Source organism: Nannobrachium achirus (genome assembly GCF_963921795.1).
Source record: "Nannobrachium achirus genome assembly, chromosome: 16".
Taxonomy (NCBI): Eukaryota; Metazoa; Chordata; class Actinopteri; order Myctophiformes; family Myctophidae; genus Nannobrachium; species Nannobrachium achirus.
In genome coordinates, this window is record NC_137823.1 from 44474108 (window position 1) to 44497997 (window position 23890).

The 23890-nt window shown below is 44.0% G+C and overlaps 1 protein-coding gene across 1 annotated transcript in view; it reads right to left on the minus strand.

Annotated features, from left to right (window-relative positions):
• syne1a (spectrin repeat containing, nuclear envelope 1a) overlaps positions 1-23890 on the minus strand; it is a gene marked incomplete at its 5' end in the record, with an annotated part of 197608 nt that overhangs the window by 66530 nt on the left and 107188 nt on the right. The window contains 19 exons of the mRNA XM_080744962.1: positions 3223-3405; positions 5134-5256; positions 6396-6581; positions 7229-7366; positions 7933-8115; positions 8723-8875; positions 9749-9904; positions 11182-11347; positions 11748-12079; positions 13459-13677; positions 14014-14158; positions 14297-14634; positions 15648-17252; positions 17416-17814; positions 18167-18323; positions 19289-19554; positions 20826-21002; positions 22374-22499; positions 22603-22749. Coding sequence (XP_080601088.1) covers positions 3223-3405; positions 5134-5256; positions 6396-6581; positions 7229-7366; positions 7933-8115; positions 8723-8875; positions 9749-9904; positions 11182-11347; positions 11748-12079; positions 13459-13677; positions 14014-14158; positions 14297-14634; positions 15648-17252; positions 17416-17814; positions 18167-18323; positions 19289-19554; positions 20826-21002; positions 22374-22499; positions 22603-22749 — 5199 coding nt within the window. The remainder of the gene's footprint in view (positions 1-3222; positions 3406-5133; positions 5257-6395; positions 6582-7228; positions 7367-7932; positions 8116-8722; positions 8876-9748; positions 9905-11181; positions 11348-11747; positions 12080-13458; positions 13678-14013; positions 14159-14296; positions 14635-15647; positions 17253-17415; positions 17815-18166; positions 18324-19288; positions 19555-20825; positions 21003-22373; positions 22500-22602; positions 22750-23890) is intronic.

Here is a 23890-nt window from a genome sequence, read left to right on the forward strand (position 1 = left end):
TATGGAGATATGGAGATCCCTGTGTTGCCAGGGTAACCAAATCCATTTTATGCCCATATATGGAGATCCCTGTGATGCCAGGGGAACCAAATCCCTTTTACGCCCATATATGGAGATCCCTTATGTCATCAATATTAAGCCCATATCTGTGAATATCTTTGGGTACCAGATGTCTCCATATATGGTTAAATGGTCCGATATACATCACTGGCCAGAAGACCAAGAAATGGTGCAACCTCGCCCTTTGCTTTTCTCCCTTAGGCATCTTACTGGTAGGTAGTTTAATGAGGAATGCAGTATGGTGGTAGGTAGGTAGTTATGGCCTTTGATGTAAGATTTTCACTTTCTAGGATAACTATATTTGCTATTCCCAGATGATGCCCTTTTAGGGTACCCCTCATGCCCATATATGGAGATCCCCAGGCTTTACTAATTAACATAAGTTTTATGCCCATATATGGAGATCATTGTCCCAATGTCATCAGACATATGGGCATAAATGGACACAGGCAAACTAGATGGGCTGTATGGATATCCAGATGTGTGATGTAAGTGTTTTATTCCAAATGTGGCACCCCACAGACATATTTCCAGAAACAAAATCCCTTTCATGCCCATATATGGAGATTTCTGATGTCATCAATCCTAGGCCCTGTAAAAAACATGGTTGCTATGGTAAACAGTTGGTTGCTAGGGTAAACAGTTGGTTGCTAGGGTAAGAAAACATGGTTGCTATGGTAAACAATTGGTTGCTAGGGTAAACAGTTGGTTGCTAGGGTAAAAAAAACATGGTTGCTGTGGTAAAAAGTTGGTTGCTAGGGTAAACAGTTGGTTGCTAAGGTAAAAAACATGGTTGCTATGGTAAACAGTTGGTTAGTAGGGTAAACCTTCAATGATTTTGACATCTTGTTACTAATCTGTCGGTAGATAATGCCGGTCTTATATAAGGGTCATTTGTGTACGGTGTGATGTCATACTGATGTCAGCAGTGTGACAGGAGATAAGCGACCAACGGTCGCTTATCTCCCGATTAGGGAGTCTTACTGGTATTCTATGTCAAGGGTCTTCAACAGGGGGTCCTAAGAGTTACTACAGGGGGTCCTTCAAATCTTTGTGTGATAGAAACCTTTTTTCTCCTTTTTTTATTAACCACTTGAACCCTAACGTCCATATTCTGAGAACTGTAGCCAAAAATAGCAGATCTACAAGCTCACAACAAAAGGTCAAGTTTATTAAGTATTGACAGTTCAAGTGGTTAAATATCTGAAAACACACATTAACATGAATCCAAAATACACGGCTGATCGTGCTGTCAAACAATGAGACTATATCTATGAACAGATTGGGGGGGTCCCTGCTTCATCTCGCTCTCAACGAAGGGGTCCATGGCCTGAAAACGTTGAAGACCCCTGTTTTATGTACAATAGATAGATAGATAAATAGATAGATACCTTTATAGATAGATACCTATATCCAGCAGGATACTAGAATATACTGTTATAGGAATACAACGTGGAGATGCAACATTGACAGGAAATATGACATTAGCTGGAATATTAATCCAATATCCGGTATGCTGTACAGTAGTATACCAGGGGTCTTCAACAGGGGGTACGGGACCCCTAGGGGGTCCTCAGAGTTACTACAGGGGGTCCGCCAAATTCTTGTGTGGTAGGTTCATTCTTTTAAATTAACAGCTTGAAGCCTCGCACCCCTATTCTGAGGAGAACTTTAGCCAAAAATAGCAGATCTACAAGCTCTCAATGCCTAACGCTGCGAGGCGTTGAGAGCTGAAAACGTTGAAGACCCCTGCAGTATACAGTACATGTAATCAGTAACACATCCATTGATTCAAACCTCCACAACAGTGGCATGGATAAGATGGCTAAGAGGCTTGAGGTGAATGTCTGCTGCTCCCAGTTCAAAACGAACTAATCTTCACCATTGTGAGCTTAGTAGAACAATCAGCCCTGGACTAGAAGATAAGAGGATATTTCTCTGCTGTGACATGGAACAGTAAACAGCCCTGACATTCCTGGTCAGGGCCTGTTGTGAATGCAACATTCATCACATAGCAGAGCTAGGGATGGGACGATAAGCGATATTATCATGATAAAAAAACACTCACGATAATCGAATCGTGGATATTTGATTTATCGTGATATCGTCCTCTGTCATGCACTGGGATCAATTCACCTTTTATTTGACAAGCTGCAAATCCGGTACTTTTCACTCTATCAAATGTCTTTGCCAGAAAATAGCAGATCTACAAGCTCACAAGCTTGTAGATCGGCTATTTCTTTGGCAAATATTCTGCCCGAGGATAATGTTTTTTGATTATCGCGATAATATCGTAAATCACGATTTCTTTTGTCACAATAATCGTGATATGACATTTTCATATCGTCCCATCCCTAAGCAGAGCATCACATATCTGTTCCAAGAGCAAGTAAATATGTGATCATCAATGCATCATATGGCTTTCTATAGAGCTTAGCTATCTGTGTGGACCAACTGTCAGCTATTGAATGACACCACACCTAATGGTATAACCATATAGATGACTATATACTGTATATCACTGCGCAACTGTTTGAGCATATGTTGGCCAACTATGCGTAAATGGTGCACATATGTTACTAGAGATCAATTTGGTTGTCATGTGTTCCTTGCGCTCTCATGTCTCCACACACACACACGCACGCACGCACGCACGCACGCACGTACGCACGCACACACGCATGCACGCACACGCACACACACACACACACACACAAATGCACACACGCAATTGGTGCAGTGGTTGGCTTGGTGTGGCAGTGGTTAGCACTGCTGCCTAACAACAAGAAGGTTCGGTGGCAGTAGCTTTTCTATGTGAGCATGCATGTTCTCCTCATGTTTGAGTGTGGTTCCCCCCACAACAAAATACATGCATGCTACATACTCCTTCCAGTGCCCTTGACCAAAATACTGGCATTAACAATTGAATTTGGACCCTGAGCGCTGCTCTGCTTTCTGCTTGGATATGGGTCAAATGCAAAGGACAAAACCTCTCCCAAGAGGGTAGATAATAAGGTACACACACAACCCCCTCCGGCCTTACAATTAGTTAGATTCAATTTTTTTATATGTTTTTTTCCCCCAGCACATTATGCTGAACCCTGCATGTTGCCATGTGGCAGCTGATGAGCTACTATATGAATGTGAGGCTCAGCCTCCTACCTGTAAGATGTTGCACTGCTGAATGGTGGTGTGCTGCAGTTGGCTGGCCTCCTGCTGCAGGGCCTGGGCTGTGCGACAGATATGCAGGCTGGCCAATACCTCCTCTGGCAGCCGGAGGGCGCTCTGACACTGCTGAACCGCCGCCACCTGCTGTTTGAAGCCCTCCATCTCCACCAACAGACGCTTCAGGAGGAGACAAAAAAGTACTCAAATGTTTTACTTGAGTAAAAGTATCAATACTGCAATGTAGAAATACTCTGTTAGGGTGCCCTCACACCAAAATACCTAGAGTGGAATCCGCCAATGCATTTCAATGAGAATGGAGAGTTTTTTTTGCAGAAATCCTCTACTGGCAAAAAACGCTCCATTCTCATTGAAATGCATTGGCGGATTCCACTCTAGGTATTTTGGTGTGAGGGCACCCTTAGGGTACAGTCACACCAATGTATGGTTGCCAGCTGATAAGCGGATTCCGCCAATGCATTTCAATGGGAATGGAGCGGAATTTGGGAGAAATCCACGAATGTCAGATTTCTCTGAAAATCCACTCCATTCCTGTTGAAATGCAGGGGCTGGCAACCATACTGGTGTGACCGTACCCTTAAAGGGGTTATGCCACCTTAAGGGTTACTGTCACCTTAAGAAATTATATTAAAACAAGTTAATATTTTTATGATGTCATTGTGGGAATGCGCAATAAACCAATCAAATTAATTTACTGTACATACTGTACTGGTCAGCTGTTGCTCGGGTTGAGGGGCAGACTCTCCCCCTCACCCCCAGCAGTCACTAAAAACAAGGAAGTAACTCTACACGAAAATGTATTTTATATCTAAATCTGTGGATATTAAAATTATATTTCCACACAAATGTGGTTGTTACATCAACATTGTTCATGTGAATATGTTTGTTTATGCTTATGTGTTGGGAAAAAAAACGCTAAATCAGCGAGTTGTTATTGTCACGTCTCCCCGGGGACCAGCGCTCTATCCGCGGGGAGGAGAGGCAGAGAGACAGTATATAGAGACGGTATAAATAAGTGATTTGAGGGAGGATATATACATGGCTGAAATTAACAGTTTCAGAAACGCTGTAGTAATGCTCTTTCCTCCTCTCTCAGGACAGGCTGTCTCTCTGCCTCTCCTCCCCGCGGATAGAGCGCTGGTCCCCGGGGAGACGCGACAATAACAACTCGCTGATTTAGCGTTTTTTTCCCAACACATAAGCATAAATATAAAATATAGATAGATATAGATATATAGATATAAAATACATTTTCGTGGGGATGGTGGAAAGAGTGGTGACCAGTCTGGTGATGCGAGGTTAGTCAGACGCACGTCGCGTGCAGTTTCAAAGTGTTTTCAGAGAGACCACGTGACCCACAGTCACCCACTGTTTACTACTATGACAACTTCGGGGAGTGGCAGGACCCCTTTAAGTAGAAGTACGGAATTACAAATGTACTTGAGTAGAAGTATAAAAGCATTGGCATCACTAAGTACTTACCAAAAGTACAAAATGTTTTGAAAATCGCTATTTTCAAATAGCCACAGAATAAAATAAGGCTAAAGTGGTTTATGTATGTTTTATAATATTATAATTTATACCTGCAAAGTAACTAGTAACTAAAGTTTTCAAATAAAGGTAGTGGAGTAAAAGTACAATATTTGGAATCCGAGATGTAGTGGAGTAGAAGTAAAAGTATTGTAAATTGGAAATACTTAAGTAAAGTACAAATACCTCAATATTGTACTTACTACAATACTTAATACTTATTACAATACTTAAGTAAATCTACTTAGTTACTTAACACAACTGGGAGACACCATGGGAGACGTACATAATTAGTTATGATGAGAATGCAGTGTGTAAGAAAAAAGTTTTATGCAAGCATATCTTGTGTCCACCTACCTGTCTGTGTGTGAGCTGTTCCCTGAGGCTCAGTCTGTTCAGGTCAGGAGAGGCCAGAGTGACCTGCACTTGGTCTAGAGAAGCATGAAGACCCTTCACCTCCGCCTCCAAGCGCAGCATGTCCTGTTCAGGTACATGGGACATAACTTATCAAAGCAAGTAATGTGCATGGAAGGTAATACTATGCAGACATAATACAAGGACATGATGTGATTTACAACACAGTTGAAATCATTCTGCTTGAAGACGACTTCTGTAGTAACTTAAAACGCTTCACATGTGCCAGCCACTCCAATAAATGTCTTTATGTGCATTTTGGACATTACTCTATATTATGTTTAAGCAATCCTGCATCAAATGGTATTCAAAACACGATTGAAATCATGTGTCTTGCCCTGTGTGGTGTACCTGGCAAATAGATCTTTACCCCACAAAAGAGCAAATGAAAGGGTGTCAAGTAAGAAAAGGTCAGTTAAAGAAAAGCATACCAGGTTGACATAATAGTTTCCAGTTCTAGGCTCAAGGTTGTTCTTATCTAAACACTCTGGCATGAACTGTATTAATCAGATATGTGGTAACCATAAAACCTAATTAAGAATGTGGATACACCCAGGGGCAAAATAATTACCTCATTATCAAGACAAACAATAAACAATATGGGCCTCTCTTAATTACATGAAAGGTGTTCCAGAGATGGAACATGGTAAATCTCCTGCACTTTTTTATACTTGAGCACTGGATTCCATGCGATATACCATGATTTCATTCATGGTATATCGATTTATTCTATATAATGCTGTATTCTTGCCACAGTGGTGCTCTACATTCGTGCACTCTGAGTTAGTACTGAAGCTGTCATACCACTCCAATAAACTCAAGTACTGCAGTTATATACTATCATAAAGGAATGACATGTAATAATGGGAGAGCTACCACAAGAGGGCACTGTGGGATTACATCTCTGCTACATGTGACCCACTCCAAGGCAATGGGGTACCTCCCGCTGCGCACTGCAATTAATGGGACCGTTAGCCAGACTTCCATAAGAGCAGTCACGCTAATGAGGTTGGTTTGGTCTCACCTAACCTAAACAGAACAGATGGCTTTCATAGCATTGGTGGTGTATGGAGAGATCATTGATGTTTGCAAAGGGATCACTGATGGAGACAGTTAAAGACTATTATAAATTTCACAGCGTGCATTCCGCTGTAATGCTTGCCTGCGCACACACACACACACACACCCCGGCATACATCCGTTACCTTAGCTGCGTCCTGCAGACTCTGGAGGCGTGTCTTTGCGTTTTGCTGCAGCTCCTCCGTGCGCCTGCTCAGGTGCTTCACCTGTTGGCTCCACCCCCCTGTCTGGAGCACCTCCCCCAGTTGCCCCTCCCTCTCCCCCATGGCCTCCAGGTCACCATGGAGACCCCGACACTCCCGCAGCAATGCCTGTTGCCATGGGAACACAAAACGCCAGGCCAAGACGAACAGGGTTTGTATGAGGCAATCAAGATATAAGACGAGTCAATGTCAGAGTCATTAAGGATAGCATGAGATTGTGTAGGAATCTGAATATCCGAAAAGAACTCTGGAATTCATTTCGACAACAGCTGAACATGAAATGTAAAAAAGAATTATAGATTTTGCATGCAAGTGTGCATGACTCAATATACAGACGTGAAGCCTGTAGATTGCTTGGTTGTAGAATAAATATAACACTGGAAACCCCACAATCCATGTATGCTGGGGGGCTACAACAAACATTTGACTAGTTTACTACGTCTAGAAAAGTGGTTCTCAACCTGCGGGTCGGGACCCCCAGGGGGGTCCCCAAATTATTTTGGGGGGTTCCCAGATGATTAACTTAATGTGCAACGTTGTTTTCTCACTCAACAGTAAACAAATGACATGGCCAAATTGTCAACTATTAGAGGCTGAAATTGTGAAAATAGCTGATCTACATGCTCACAACGCCAATAGAACCGTGTTAAAATGTGATTTTGGGGGTCGCAGCCTAAAAAGGTTTAAGAACCACTGGTCTAGAAGGTACTAGGGACAGGCAAATGCCTTGGTAAAGAGACCCATTAAATCCCCACCTGGTGTGTTCTGATCTGCTCCTGCAGTTGGGAGGCAGAACTCCAAATGATGTTGCCAGTGACCAGGGCCTCTGCCTTCTCTGTCCAGCCCAGGATGAACGCCCTCATCCCCTTATATTCTTCCAGCTGCCTCTCGGCCTGCTCAGACAGGAACGGAGAGGAGAAGACACATTTGTGGATAGATGAGCTTCTGAACGGATTAATTAACAACACAATGCATTTTCCAAGCATTCATTGTGAATAATGCAATTAAGATGTAGGCATTTAGCAGACACGCTTATCCATTGTAAAGTACAAGGTGCAAGATGGGAGTATGGAGCATTTGACTTCATAGAAACCTACTGCATTAATGTAAATAATCAAAGTATTATGAATACTTCTTCCGCAGGTTTTGTAAGCTAGTTAGATAGATAGCTTTATTGTCGTTCAACATATAAATGAAATGCATAAATGATCGAAATTCACAATAAGAAACAGTCAGTTCATGAAGAGAAAATGATATTGCACAACAGGATTCGTCAGCAGCATATAGGGGAAAGTTTAGGGACTATTTAGCTAAGATGCACTATGCCTTTCCTAGAGTCCTAGACATTCTTTGTATCGCTGTTAATTTAAATAATCCACTGCAATTATTTTAGCAGAGAGCACATCTGTAGTTAGTTTTGGTTCCAGGTGATGGGTGGTAGACTGAGCTTCTGTCTCACCTTCTTCAGCCTGTTGGCCCTGTCCTGGGCCAGCTGTGTGGTGTGGCGCTGCACCTCGGCCAGCTTGGCCAGAGCGTCGCCCAGCTGCTTACACAGCAGAGGGTTCTGCTCCCCAAACTCCTGCACCGCCAGACCCAACTCTGCCAGGGAGCGGCCGCACCCGTCACACTCCTCACAAAGACACTGGAGAGGGAGAGGGAGAGGGAGAGGGAGAGGGAGAGGGAGAGATTGAAACATAATGTCAGTAAAACCTCGCCACCCTGGGTAGTTATTTCCATCTGTTTGAATTGCAGATGTTAGTTTTTTTGCCTAACATGCTGTTTAGGCTTAGGGGCCCTCTCGGCAGAAGAGGGGCAAAGCAGAGGAGAGATAAGAGACGGAAGAAAAGAGGCGTTTTAGAGTTGGGATTAGAGGAGGACGGAGGTGTGGAGGAATGGAGGGGATAAACGGGTCAGAATCCCGTCTGGAATATTTCTTTAAGTGGGTCACTGTTGCAAGGTGGATTCAGCACAGGCCATTACGCACGCGCACGCACACACACACGCGCATGCACACACGCACACATACACACAAATCTCAACCCACCATTCAACACACACACACACACACACGCACACACACACGCACACGCACACACACACACACACACACACACACACACACACACACACACACACACACACACACAAATCTCAACCCACCATTCATTAACCCCAACATCTGCAAAATAAATTGGCGGTTTAATTAGGGCTAAGTGCTTGTTAATTAGTCAATCTGTCTGCTTGATTACTTTGGTCTCCTCTCTGGCCTGCTCCAGGTCGGAAGCCTTGTCGCCAAGTTTCAGGGAGATGCTCTTCAGCTTGCCCTCGATGTCTTGAAGTCTGGAGCTGAAGTCTTCCTTCACGTCCCTGGTCTGCTGAACCTCCCGTTCTCTCGCCTGGACCTGAAGCAGATGGAGAAAACACTGTTGTAAAAGAAACACTGTCGTAGACAGAGCAATATAGCAATATGATGCATAGCCTGCGAGCTAGTTCAGGCAGATACACTCGAGAGGTTTACACACACGCGCAGCACTATGTGAGCAATGCACAGCCATGTGACGTGTTAAGCAGCTGACCAAATTTATGACCTGGTTATTTCACCTCATTTATTGTATTTCCTCTTATTGCTGTCAGTGCCACTGAACGTTATGTGTGCTTTGTCTGCTCCCACCAGCACCCCAGCACCACCAGTAGGCTGTGCTTTCCTTAAGTGTTCTGTTTTCCCCTGGGGGGATTTTTTATATATGTACTGCATATCTCCCTGCCCTTCTAATATGCTGAGCAGTGGAGTAATATATAGCAGAGACTGAACGCCAAGATATTCACACTTGCATTTACATAAATAATAATAAATACATAAATAAATAAATCCTCAAACTATTAATGTTCTCGATCTATTTGAGCGTTATCTGACTGAAATAATATTACATATACATATATCAATATTAATGTATTTATTTTCAGTTAGCCAGTACTATCAGTTCATCTTCCATTTATGAAAACGTGTTCCAGTAATACAGGGGGTATTAACTGAACTGTGAACTGTACTGTCATGAAACTGTACCTTTTCCTATGCAAACTTCTAATAAATACTTCAATCAATCAATTACTGTATTACTGTACTGACTGTACTTCAGACAACAATAATTTAACTCTATGAATATTAAATATAACGGCAAAAACCATACAACATTAGTCCATTTCGGCCCATGTAAACAACAATGAGATACACAAAGTCAAATGACAACAATTATAGCAGTGAGAGGAGGGTTTACCTGGTCCTCAGCAGAGCCCAGAGCGAGGGCCACCTCAGCCAGCTGCATGCTGAGTTCAGAGGGCAGGCCAGCCTGGAGGTCCTGGTACTTGGACTGCTGGAGCTCCGTCATGCGCTCCACACTCTGACGCCTACTGATGACCTCACCGTGTGCAGTCTGCAAGGTCCGCCACAACAAAACAAAGCCATTATTATTTGCGGTCTCAGAGGAGTTTTGTTTGTAGGTGTCAGTGCTTGTGTGTGTGTGTGTGTGTGTGTGTGTGTGTGTGTGTGTGTGTGTGTGTGTGTGTGTGTGTGTGTGTGTGTGTGTGTGTGTGTGTGTGCGTGCCATGCGTGTGTGTGCATGTGTGTGCAGTGGCGGAAAATGTACACATTTGTTACTTAAGTAAAAGTATCGATGTTGCAATGTAGAAATAAAAAGTAAAAAGTATTGGTATCAAAATGTACTTGAAGTATCAAAAGTAGAAAGTACTCATTATGCAGAATGTCCTGTTTCACAAGTTAAAAATGTATAAAACTAATCTTTTGAAAATAGCAGATCTGCAAGCTCACCGCGACGCATTGTGAGCTTGTAGATCATCTATTTTCAAATAGCGTAAATATAAGGGAACAGTAAGACTCCCTAATCGGGAGATAAGCGACCGTTGGTCGCTTATCTCCACAAATATAACCGACGAATCTCACTAAGTCTGACCTCACAAGCCCCATATTTGGACACGAACAACATATAACTCCATATATAGAGACATAGCTGCTGACATCAGTATGACATCACACTGCTGACATCAGTATGACATCACACCGTACACAAATGACCCTTATATAAGACCGGCATTATCTACCGACAGATTAGATGCAAGCAGGATCTCGACTCTGACACAACTCATCGGCTCATAAGCTGGTTCTCCCTCCATATATGGAGATAACCGACGAATCTCACTAAGTCTGACCTCACAAGCCCCATATTTGGACACGAACAACATATAACTCCATATATAGAGACAGACATAGCTGCTGACATCAGTATGACATCACACTGCTGACATCAGTATGACATCACACCGTACACAAACAAAGGTGTGACGTGTGACGTGTGACCGACCGACGGACGGACGGACGGACGGACGGCCGGTGGAGGTTTTGATACTAAACTGCGACCTAACGGTCGCAATAAAGTGGTTAATGCATGTTTTGTAATAATAATCCAAATCTACAAAGTAAATAGTAACTAAAGTTTTCAAATAATTGTGGTGTCGTAAAAAGTACAACATTTGCCAATGAGATGTACTGTAGCGGAGTAGAAATAAAAATACTGAAAATGTTAAATACACCAGTAAAGTAAAGATTCCTCAAAATGTACTTAAGTACAGTATATGAGTAAATGTACTTAGTTACTTTGCACCACTGTGTGTGCACGTGTGCCCGTGCATGTACCTCTAGCTCTTGCAGCAGTGAATCCAGGTCAGCAGTAGGACTCAGCAGGAGTCCGCGGGTGTCTTGGATCCAGCCTTTGACGAGGCCCAGTTCCTTCTCCACCTCCTCTCTCTCCCTCAGCTCCTGCTGCACCTGGGCCCTGCTAGAGCGCACCTGCAGCACCAAGCTGGAACACACACGGAGCCAGGTTTCTTTCAAAACACAATAGCTACCGGCACAGCACCGAATTGACCACCCTCAGATCAGACCATGAAGTACCTATGTTTTTGAGGATAGAATCATGTTTGTGCATTGCCTAATTAGACCTTTTCAAAAAGGGATAAGGATTAAATTGAACATATATGAAGAGCAACAACAATGTATCATTATACTGGAAAAGGCAATGGAGAATAAAATCTTAAGCATACTGTCACTCTAACCTCAATCAAACTGGTATGCTGTAACCATCAGATTAAGAGATATTTCATGGGCATTCATTTAAAAAAATATATAATAACAAATGTTATCAAGATCCCTTGAATTTCCCCTCATTTCTAGCACTTTTACACTTTCCCCACTGCACTCACTTCTCACACTCCTCCTGCATGCTCCTGATCTCGTGCAGGCATGGCGTCTCCTCCTGTCCATTCTCTTTCCTTCTGTCCTTCTCTTCCCCCTCTTCCTCCTCCTCCTCCTCCTCCTCCTCCTCTTCAGCCTCCACTCGCTCCTCCTCTCCTCGGAGACAGAGCGAGTGTCGTGCCAGCAGGGCCAGAGCGGACAGCTCTCTCTCCACCTCTTGGTTGAAGGAGTCATGGTACTCCAAAAGGCTCTGTAGTGCCGCCCTGGTGGCCGCTTTCTCCACCGTGCTGTCAGGAACGCGCCCGTGGAGGTCAATGGACACGGAGCGTACCTTCTCCATCTGGAAGACAGACGAAGCTGAGTTATTGGTCTATTAAGGTTCCTGGAGAATGCACTACGCAGTGGACCAAGATTCATTTTATTTCCATGGCTTATAGTAATACAATAAATAAGTGATAAGTGGATGATTACTGAACATATGAAGTTATAAATAATATTGAACCCGCAGATGGGCAATTAGGATATAATTATAATAACATATCTGGCTACTTCAATGTTAAGAGTTATCTTTATTCACTGGCAGATACCAGTGTCAAGAGACCCTGTGTACAGCATGACAACATAACCAGTTGAACAATGGGGCCATAGAAAGTCAGTGGACAACAGGAATGTGCCACATAAAAGGAAGTGAGAACTTCCTACGCTATGATCTCATTTCCTCCGTCTCCGGAGCAATGCTTTGTGGGAATTCTGGTGAGCTGGAGGCTGCTAACTGTCAGACTAGAAATGGGTCGGAGGGCGGGAGACTGCTTTCACGGCAACGTGCTTTGGCGGGAGCGTGCTACTGGCCTGAAGCCTGGAATTGCATCACACTACTACACAACACAGTTATTCAGCTGTTGCTATGTGGTTGACCTCAATTTACACAAGTAAAGGTGGTTGCACACTGCTGCGTTTTTCGGGCCGAATATCGGGGTGAATTTCGGAGCGGGTGAATAAAAAAATCAACCTCACGTTATGTCAGTCACGTTTGCACACTGCCGCCCGTTTCGCGCACCACTCGGTCCCTTGCTCTCTCTATCTCTCTCTCTCTCCTTGCCCTGAAAAACGCATTTCGCAACGAAAAACGCAGCAGTGTGCAACCAGCTTTAGAGCCCTTTCACTGCTGTAATAAGCTGCATTAACCCATTTAAACTGGCATCCCTGTTTTGGGCATGTCATTATAAGCAAAAATGCTCAAAGATTAAAAAAAAAACTGCTGTAGTAGCAGTTCTACCGTATCCCAATGCATTGTGATTGTGAGCTTGTACGACAAAGTACTTTGTATAGGGCTTAAGTGGTTATGGCTCACTATAGCACTGGTTCTCAATTGTTCTCCACCAGTTCTCAACCGGTGTGGTGTGGCATGAGGCAAGTGCAGGTGTGCCTTGCGATTTTGTGACAACCACACATTATCATTGCAATATAGAACTATACAAAATGTTATGAATTATTTTAAAATGTACCATATCAGTTCTTATTATTAATATTACTGTACGTCCCACAAGGATGTGCATAAATGTGCTCACTTGGGTGAGCACTGGAAAAGTCATTCCATCTATCATCCATCCATCCATCCATCCATCCATCCATCCATCCATCCATCCATCCATCCATCCATCCACACACACATCAGAAGAACATATACAGTACATAAAATATGGTTCCATCTACTCTTACCTTATCAGTGAAGTTCCTCCATTCCCTGGCTGTGTCCTCCAGCGCCCTCTCCTGGGCACGGGCAACACTGTGGAGCCGACTCCAGCGTTGCCATAGAGACGACACAGAGTGGCTGATGATAGCTTTGCTGGACTCAGAGCTGATCTGATCTAGTTCTGTTGTCTTCTCTCTCAGGGTTGTCAGGGGTTGCTCCAGTGCATCAATCTGAGTCACCAGGGACTACAGCAGGAGAAAGAGAGAAACTAATTGTAGACACGTTCCAAAGTGAAATACAATCCACATTTGATGCAAGAAATGGTAAATAACAGAATTCCCATCCTGACTCATTTATAGATTTCATCTGGTGGGCTGTCTACTGTCAAGACACTTAAAATAGTTTAATTAATAATAATTAAGTAACAATGATTTGTCATTTCTAAAGCCAACAGATACAACAAACTGATAACTAATCATAACATAACAAAGCTATGTCCTACATGTACTGTGCCTTTCCAGAGCATAGCTATTGTAAATTTAATGAAAGATCTATAAGCAATGACACATGCAATGTCCTACCTTGTATCTCTGACGCTTGTCCTCTGCCTCCAGGCTAGTGGCTGCTTTGGCTGTGTCGAAAATGGCCATCCCTCTTTCTGCTTTGTTCATTTGTTCTATCAGTGTCTCTCTCTCATTTTGGAAGCAGCTCCATTGAGAACTACAGCTAGAAAGTAAATCATGCAAATTGCAGATTAGTGTTAATGTTACTAATTAAAAAAAGCATTAAAAAGGTATAATAGAAAGCCAACTGCACCCCCATGTCACCCCTGAAACTCTCTCTCACACGCACACGCACACCCACCTCTGCAGTGCCTCTCTGTGCTCATGTAGTTGCTGTTTGAGCTCCGAAGCTTTCAGTCGCATTGCCTCAACTTTTAGTGTCAGTTCATTCTTCACTCCTCGTTCCACAAAGTTCTCCAACTGAATAGCCAGGGATCCCAGCTCCTCTGAAGCCGTTTTGAAGACTCGTTCCTGGGCTAGGATCTCCTCCAGCTCTGCAAGGCTCTCGGTCAGGTTCTCCAACTCCACTCCCTGGCTGGCCATCTGGAGGAAAGTCCCAGCACGCTCCAGCCATTTCTGGGCAGACTGCTGGGATGTGTGGTGCCTCTGGACCAAGGAAAGTGCTTGAGTCACCGCCAGCTGGGAAATGGAAAGATCAGCGTCAAATAAACACGTATTCAGAACACATTGTGTTAGACCTAAGGACCCGATTCCACAAATGTATTCTAAATCCAAACAGTTTTCTGAAAAACGTACGTTGCTGCCCCCAGAATTATATGTATTTGGCCGCTGACCTCATCTCAAAATATTTTGTTCCAGTTACGTACCCCATGAAGCAAAGATTTGAGTTAGAAATGTTTTCATGATTTAAAAAAAAAAGAAAAATAGCAGATCTACAAGCGCATAGTGCTTGTATATCTGCTATTTTTGAATAGCTAAAGTATAAAATAATAGTTAAAGTGGTTAAAATCGAAAGTAACACAGATGCTTTTCCAGACATTGTGAATATTTACTTAAATCCATTGCTTACAGAACACAACTGATCCCATCTACAAACATGTTATAACTGTTAATAACTGCTAATAATACAGGTCTTAAAAATTGCCATTAAATAATATTCACACTGAGCAGGTGTCCTTTATGTAAATGTCTTGTTGGAAGGACATTCTTAATTGTATGCTCTCTACTTCACAAAATATCAAAAGTCCCCTTAAGGAAGAGAATGAAACAAATGAATAGTAACCTCTCTGTCTCTCTAAAAAAGCATGGCAATATGCTACAATGTGAGTGTCGTACTTGAATCCTACTTCCCCTTTTATTCAACATGAATCTTCTGGGATCTACTCAACTGCTTTAAATTGCAAAAAAAATATTATAAATTAAGCATCAGTTATCGCTTACTTATTAAAACTTTGTAGCATCTCTAAAACGTGCAAATGTTTCCCTTTGGTTGCCCTTAGCCTATAAATATTGATACAAGAGGAATAGGGAATGGGGAAATTATTCAGCAGGTTAAAGTCATGAATAATGGATTAAATTCATGAGCTCTAATAACTTTCCCATCACTTTGGATGCTTTATATCCTCTACATGTTTAATACAAAAGAGCAATTAATGAACATTTCTATAAAGATAAAGAGCATACACTCTCACCTGTTTAGTGTTGATTGATTGCTGAACGTCAGTTCCCAGCTGGGTCAGCCTCTGTAGTTTCTCATCTACATGGGCTGGAACTGCCACTTTTCTACTGCTATATCTCTGCTTCTCTCTACAACCCAACGCATCTGCCACCCTCAATATGCACTGCACCTCCTCGTACACAATCTTCATTCTCCTCACTTCCTCTTGCGCCTTCTCAAGTTTGACCTCCGACAGGGCCAACGGCTCCCCCAATTTGTCCTTCGTGTTCCCCCACCACTGAAACGTTTTCTCAACCTCAGTCTTGAAATCCTCATTTTTTCTGACCTGCCGTTCGCTTTCTCTGATGCAGCTTCCCACTTCCGACCGCAAAGATTGCAATGCTTCCTGCCGTGTGGTCAGTTCCTGAATGGCAGCTGGGTCAATGTTCAGACCGAGGCCTTCAGTTTTTTGTTTACATTCTTCTACTTGTGAGCTTATACTCTCCAGACATTCAAGTTGTGAATAAAGACCTGTTACTTTATCTGTGACACTCAGGTTAGGCTTTGACTTGAGTCCTACTAGCTTCTCTTTCACAGTCTTTAACTCCAACCCCAGCTTGGTTGTCACTGCGCCGTACTCAACCAAAGTTTTCAATGAATTGTCAAAGCATTCAATTTTTCCATAAATCTTCCTTTTTAGGCTGTCGTGAAGGCAGACCAACTGTAAAGTTTCTTCAGCTCTGCATTGTTGGCCCCTACTAAGAAACCCCTCATTTTTACCCTTGAGTTCTCTCACAGCAGGGCTAAGGTGGGACAGGCTTCCATTTAAATTTCTGTATTTGTTATTTAGATGAACTGCCTCCTCTTCACTAACACCGATAGTCTTCTGCTCTAGATTGTCGTACTGCTCCTGTAGCTCCTCCAGTGCATTACGGGTGATATCAAAGAAAGTGCTGAACTCTTTTCTCTCCAGCATTACCTGCTGGACTCTGTCTCTCTTCTCTTTGGCCAGAGCCAAGATTGTGTTGTACTGCTGAGGCAGGGCGTTGAGCCTCTCATCCAGGTAGCAGTGGTCGATCTCGTTCAGAGTCGGTAGGATCTCTTGACCAATTCTTTGGACGATGAGTAGGAGGTTCTCGTATTCTGAAGCTTGTTCAAGAACATTTTGGTACTTGGACAGCTGTGTTTGTAATTCCGAATCGTGCTCAGTGTTGGTTAAATCGATTTCAGAGAAGGTGATGGCATCTGCCCGTCTCAGCCAGTGGCAGGTCTTGTCCAGGTCGACTTGGAAGTACTTCCTGGAGGTCAAGGCCTTGTCTAAGTCAGTCAGACGCCGGGTGGTTCTCTGGAGGGCTGTCTCAAAGGCTGCCTGCAGCTCTTCCAGTCTGGCCAGGGTCTCTGCTCTCTCTTTGTCAGAGGCGTCTCTCTCCAGCTCTCGTCCCTGTGCCCACAGAGATGCCAGCTCCCCTTGGTATGCCCGCAGGCCACTCTGGACACCGCGACAAGAAGCAACCTGCTTGGTCAGGTCTTCAGGGAGAAGTGCTATGTGGTCGTCTACTAGGGCCTTCCTCTCCTGCTCCTGAACCCAGGACAGCGCCCTCCCCAGGCCGTGGAGGAACTGTGTTCTCTCTGTGAAGGCCTAGAGAACATTAAAAGCATCACACATTAATAACCTACCTAGAACAGATAACATAGATGCGTCGTTAATAATATACAGTAATGTATAAACATACAGAACCGTATATTATTTGTTTCCGAGCGTGAACAGTGAAAGTTCCAAGCATGCATCAAAGTCTGTCTACCTTACTGAGGTACTTCCTCCTTTGGGTCACTCTGGATCCCAGGGCCTCCACTTCAGTCTGGGCATGTTCGACCAGCTCCTGCAGGCACCGCTTCTCACTCAGCCCTAGCCTGGAGGCCACTGCCTGGGCCTCGCTCACCGCCTGGCCGAGCAGATGCTGCCGCGCCTCCAGCTCCACGCACACGCTCAGGTGGTCGAACAGGAAGCTCTGGGCCAGGTCTGGAGGAGGGCTTGTTTTTAGGGCAGAGGTGAAGGCGGGACGCTGCTCCTCCACCCACTCACGGGCGTCCCTCAGCTGGTTCTCCACCCGCGCCAGGTCCTCCAGGGTCTGAGCCGAGTCCTGGATCTTCTGCTGAATCAAGCCGTCCAGCTGCGCCCAGCGCTTCTCCAAGTGTCCCACCTGGGAGAAAGACAGAAAGGCAAACACAAATCTGTCTTTGTACTGTGTGGCTGAACACTTCCATGTCAAAGCCTAGTTGAAAAGATAAAAATTGTGGGATATAGTACATCATTCCTATATTAAAATTGGCTAATGGGAGGACTGCTGGTGAACCACTACATCACACTCATGTCACTATAAACTCTAGATGTTCGGGCCGCTAACATCTAGTATGGAAAACAAAAGGGCAAGATCTGGGAACTCAAGGGAGGAAAAAGTATAGGTAAAAAGTCTTTGCTAAAACATAGCTAGTTCAAGTTAAAAGATATTTCATCAGGACAGAGTGCTGTATAGTTGAAGAGCTGAGTCCCACCTGTTGCTTGACCAGCTCTTTGTCCAGCAGGCTGAGTCGGGGCAGGACAGCCTGTCGCTGGTCCCTCAGCTCCTCCAGAGTTCCTCTCTGTTCCTCAAGATCACTGGATAGCTTCCTCAGAGCCTCTAGATGCTCGCTGGTACTCTCTGTGTCAGCCCTGGTTACACAATAAATACAGGATATTAGGCTAAGTACATTTACTCAAGAACTGTTCAATTCCTTTACTTGAGTATGTCCATTTTTCAATACTTTATCATTCTACTCCACTAATCTCAGAGGCAAATATTGTACTTTTTACTCCATTGCAATCATTTGAAAACATCCATCCATCCATCCATCTTCAACCGCTTATCCGGAATCAGGTCGCGGGGGTAACAGTTCCAACTGAGATCTCCAGATTTCCTTATCCCGAGCAACTTCCTCCACTCCCTCAGGGAGTATACCGGGGCGTTCCCAAGCCAGTTTGGAGATTTAATCCCTCCATCTGGTCTTTGGTCTGCCACGGGGTCTCCTCCCAGTGGGACGCGCATCGAGGACCTTCCTAGGAAGGGCTCGGGGGGAATCCGTACTAGATGCCCGAACCACCTAAGCCGACTCCTTTCCAAGTGTAGGAGCAGCGGTTCTACTCCAAGTTTCTCTCGGGTGACTTAACTTCTCACCCTATCTCTAAGCGAGATACCAGCCACCCGTCTGAGGAAACCCATTTTGGCCGCTTGCACCCGCGACCTTATACTTTCGGTCATGACCCACACTTCATGACCATAGGTGAGAGTAGGAACGAAGATTGCTCGGTAGACAGATATATATTTAGATTATTATTACGAAACCTACAACTTATTATGCCCTATTTTATTCACAAATAGACAACCTACAATGTGAGAAAATAGCAGCTCTACAGCTGCTATTTTCGACTATTTTGGACAAATTGACAAATAATTAGTAATTTTTGGTACATTACACTTTGATGCCAATACTTTTGTACTTTCACTCAAAAAACATTTTGAATATTGAGTACTTCCACCACTGTAGATACCTGTAGGCCTGTCACAATTATTACATAATCGTCTAATCGCAATTATTTAAGATATAATGTGAAAGTTTGAGAAACACTGCTATAGATACCTGGCTAGGTAGTCCCACTCCCTGGACACTTGGTGGAAGAGCTCCTCCACTGCAGCCACACTCTCCTGGTACTCCCCGCTCCTCTGCATGTCCTCCCCCCGCTGAGCCTCCAGCTCCTCAGCCCTCTGGCCCAGCTCTGTCCAGCTCCTCTTCAGACCTCTCATGTCCTCCAGGGCAGGGGAGTCCTGGCCCTCTGTCAGCCCAGCAACAGCGTCGTTCAGCTGGGCTATCTCAGACTGCCGCTCCCTGACCTGCTGAAGGAACTCCTGCGGGACAGAGACATTTTGCGCAATTAGAGCAGGCACGGGGCACACATAGACATGCCCTCTCCAGACCATAGATGCAGTTTTTGGAGCGGTGAAAGCGCTCCCAATAGACAGGTATGTCCGTGGGTATGTGGGTGGCTGGCTGGGTGGCTGGGTGGCTGGCCCTGTCCGTAGCCTGGCAATACCTTGAGTGGCCACACACAACACACTAGTTAAAGGAGGGGCGCTGTTTTGTGCAGGCCAGGCACACTCACCACTCACTCACAGGCACAGTTTACACTCACTCACTCACTCACATAGGGTACAGCTGCTCAAATTCACCGCTCCACTTCGAACCGAGGTTTGATTTTTTACTATGGTGAAAGAAATGCAAATGCCCTCTTTCCATGCCATACCTGAAGGCAGCATTGAAGAGAATTCTCCTGAACTTGAATGCAGCATCTTATATTGAAAGAATTGCACTCTCTGTGTTGAAATCCATGCCATCTCCAGTATTGACTTGATTATGTTTACTTCATTGTGGTATCACGCACCGAAATTAGCCGACCTCCAAGCTCACAACGCGTCGCAGTGTGACACGTTGTGAGCTTGGAGGTCTGCTATTTTCAATATTTTGACCAAAAGGCCCTTTTCGAAATTTCAGCCCCTGCCTCTCTAACATTCTCTGCACGTCCCTGAATTACAGTATAGTAGGATATTATTTTTTTTGGAGCGGCGCTCCAACATTGTTCCCGCAAAAATGTCCGGTCCTCCAAAAAAAGGTCGGGCCCCAAAAAAATGTCTGGGCTCTGAAGTGTGGCCTACATCTGGCCTACATCTTGGCCCAAAGCGCTCAATGTTTGTTGTATGGGGGTCACATTGGCCAAGCCTTGCGTGAAACTTAATGAAATTAACTCATAAAATAGCACAGCTCACTCCACACCTTTTTCGTATAATTACATTTCCCATTCATTTACCCATATAGGCTACAGTATTGTATTAACTTTCTTTTTTTCATAATTCATTTTGATAATAATTTATTCCATACTCATGCCAAACTTTGCACACACACTCCTTGGCTGGCAAACCACAACCTCTGCCCCTGATTTCTCACATGCCCTTGTTCTAGCACCACCATGAGGCTGCGTGTATACATGCGACCTGACGGTCGCTTATCTCCCGATTAGGGAGTCTTACTGGTAATTTATTCCATACTCACACAGAATTTAGTTGATTTGTCAATTCATCTTCCACACGATTCATGTCAAATACAACTCATAGGCCTGCAGTACCTGTGCCTTGTCCAGCTGGTTCTGAGCGATCTTGGGCTCCAGTTCTGCAGGTCTCCTGGTGAGGTTCTGGAGCTGCTGTTCTGTCTCTCTCAGCTGGGCTTCCAGGTCAGCCTTCTGCTCCTCCACGTCCCTCCAGCTGTCCGTCACCTCCTCACACACCAACATGCGCTCCTCAATCTATACAGGAAAAGAAAAAAGACAAAAACAATTGGATAGATTAACATTATGCAACGAAAACTATTAACCAATTTTTTATTTAAAATGATTTAGTACTTTGTTTATGGGTTGACTATAGAAATAGTTGTGTCAATAATGTGGAATTACTGAATAATAATAATTAAAAGGTAGCAGCACTAATTTCAGTAAAACATTGGAGTGTCTGCATTTATCAAGTACTGTATGTATCATTTTATTTATTCCACAAAGCGTGTGTTAGTGACAACCACCTTGGTCATTAACAATTTTGCTGTCATTTTAAACATAGCTCTAGTAAGCAGCTGCCAAATTGTCCTTACCTTTTAACGTGGGCACGCGCACGCATCGTGCACAATCTGTGCGCGACTCATCTAGTAGACTGTAGACTCGGTGACAAGCTTTCGAATAAAAAAAACCCCATTGAAATAGACATATCCGTTGCCACGCTGTATCCCTGCTTATCCGCCAGTGTTTACATGAAAAAGCATTGAAAAAAGCCAACTGTGCGCTATGGTAACAAGTGGACACGTTCGCGCACAAAACGCACGATATGTGCGGGGATCATAATCCAGGTGTGTAGAGACTGGATCAAAGTTTCCAAACGCAAAAATCCGATTGAAAAACGAGTGTTCCATCGCCGAGTAGCTTTCTCCTCTGTTAAGGCCCATTCCCACTGGGCCAGATAACAGATATCTGGAGATATTTCTCCAGATATTTTTCCATGCAAAGTGGATGGTAGATACAGATAAAAAAAATATTTGCCACAGATAAAAGTATCTGTGGCAAATATCTGTGGTAGACTTTTTTTTTATCTGTATCTACCATCCACTTTGCATGGAAAAATATCTGGAGAAATATCTCCAGATATCTTTTATCTGGCCCAGTGGGAATGGGCCTTTACACTGTAAACCAACGGAGGCGGGACTATGGCCCAGGCTCAGACCGGATACGGAAAGCTAGATCCGGTCCAGACCGGAAATGACCGGATACAGTTAGGGGGGCGGGCCTAAAGAGCCAGAATCAGCGAAAATCTGCGATAATACTTTTAATCCTTTCATAATGATTAAAGCTAATTAAACTTCCGGGTTCGACGGGCATGGCACCGCGGTACAGCGGGAAATCTACGGTTTCTACGGGCATCGCCCAGAATGAGTTAAATACATTATTGACAGATGAACAAGGACAAACCATAGTGTTATCCAATATTTGTAAGTTTCCACTGTTTTGGACCAAACACTGAGTAAACATTGCCATTATGTCTGTCACTGAAATGTGTCAGAAAGCCCACACAGGGCTTGTGTCAGAAAGCCCTGTGTTATTTCAGGGCTTCGGGAGTGGTTGTATTGAACTAACCTGTAATTTGACCTGCTGTATGGCGGCTGCAGTCTCTCTCACCCTGGCCTCCGACAGGTCACAGGTCGAACACACAAGCTGTAGGTAGGTACTGGCCTGCTCCTGTAGAGCTCTTTCATGCTTCACCTAACAGCACACAACACATGTACAGTTTGATCAGATGCTACAATCAGGCTTATATTTTGCACAGGAAACAAAATAATTAAAATCATTGTCTAGGCCAGGGTACCTGCTGTAGCGCCTCCTCCAGGCTTAGAGGTGGATGTGCAGGAGGCTCAGGATCATCTGAGACCGAAGCCAGCCAGGTCTGACACTGCTGCAGAGTGTCCTGTAGACTCACATGTCTCTGTAACTCCCGGTCTAGACTCTGGTACACCTACCAGGGACAGATGGGAGGAATATTAAAGAGCATGGTTTGCATAACTTAATCACTTTAGCAGAATATCGTGGATTTTAATGAAAATTGGATGGAATGAACAGTAGGCTGGCGAGGTTTAATGTGTTGGACTCCTTGTGCAAAATGTGATCAAGTTTAATCCTATGCCATCTGTGGCATCACAGTTTGTTCAGTTTGCATAAGAAAGCAAAATCAGCAATACAGTAAATATCGAAGCACTGATGCAGAAATGATATGGAATTCTTGGAAGCCAATTACAGGCAAATAGCAAGGAATATCAAAACCCAGTTGAAATCATGTTTCTGCAACAAATAGTGACATTTGTTGCATTTGTGGCACTTCTTTAGGTCCAAATGAAATAGAGTTTGGCTATATGTGGCAAACGTAGGGATTGATTTGGTGATGTGTTCATGACTTTTGACATTCTTTGTAACATAGGCCCCTCCTGCCAAATTAGGAAGGCAATAACAACCATTCTGAATGGACAATACATGAGTGATATACTGTAGGTTTGATGTAGGTTTATCACATGACTCCAGAGATAATGTGCAGCAATTTGTGTGAGTTTTGGACAAGATCTGTGTAGTAACCAAAAGTGTAAAATGGTGAGTTGGTTTATGATCCAAGGAATACAGGGGCAAATAAATATTGATTGTACAACCTATGGTTGAAGATGTATAGGCCAAACAATTAAGCAACCTGGTATAGCACTACAGTGAGGCAGATTTGAAAGATTTAGGGTGGAGTGTCTTTCTTGGCCAACTGGCAATGTGCACAAAATGTTTGACGCTAATCGATCCAGCAGTTTCCAGGAGAATGGGGGTACATGCAGACAGACAGACAGACACAAAAACCAGGGTAAAAAGAAATATCTCTTTCCGGCGATAACTATAAGATGCACGCAATCAAATTCAAATGAAAAGTATTAATTACAACATTCCAGTGAATAAAGAACAGCCCTTTGATGTCATTAGACAATACAACCCTGACAAGTAAACCGTTATGCAAAGCTGTATTTGACAGGTGTTGAATGTGGAGGCGTCAATGCCCACCAGGGGAGAGAGAAACAGCAGGGTCTGATTGACAGTGTTAATATGAGAGCCCAAGGGGGGGTGCACGG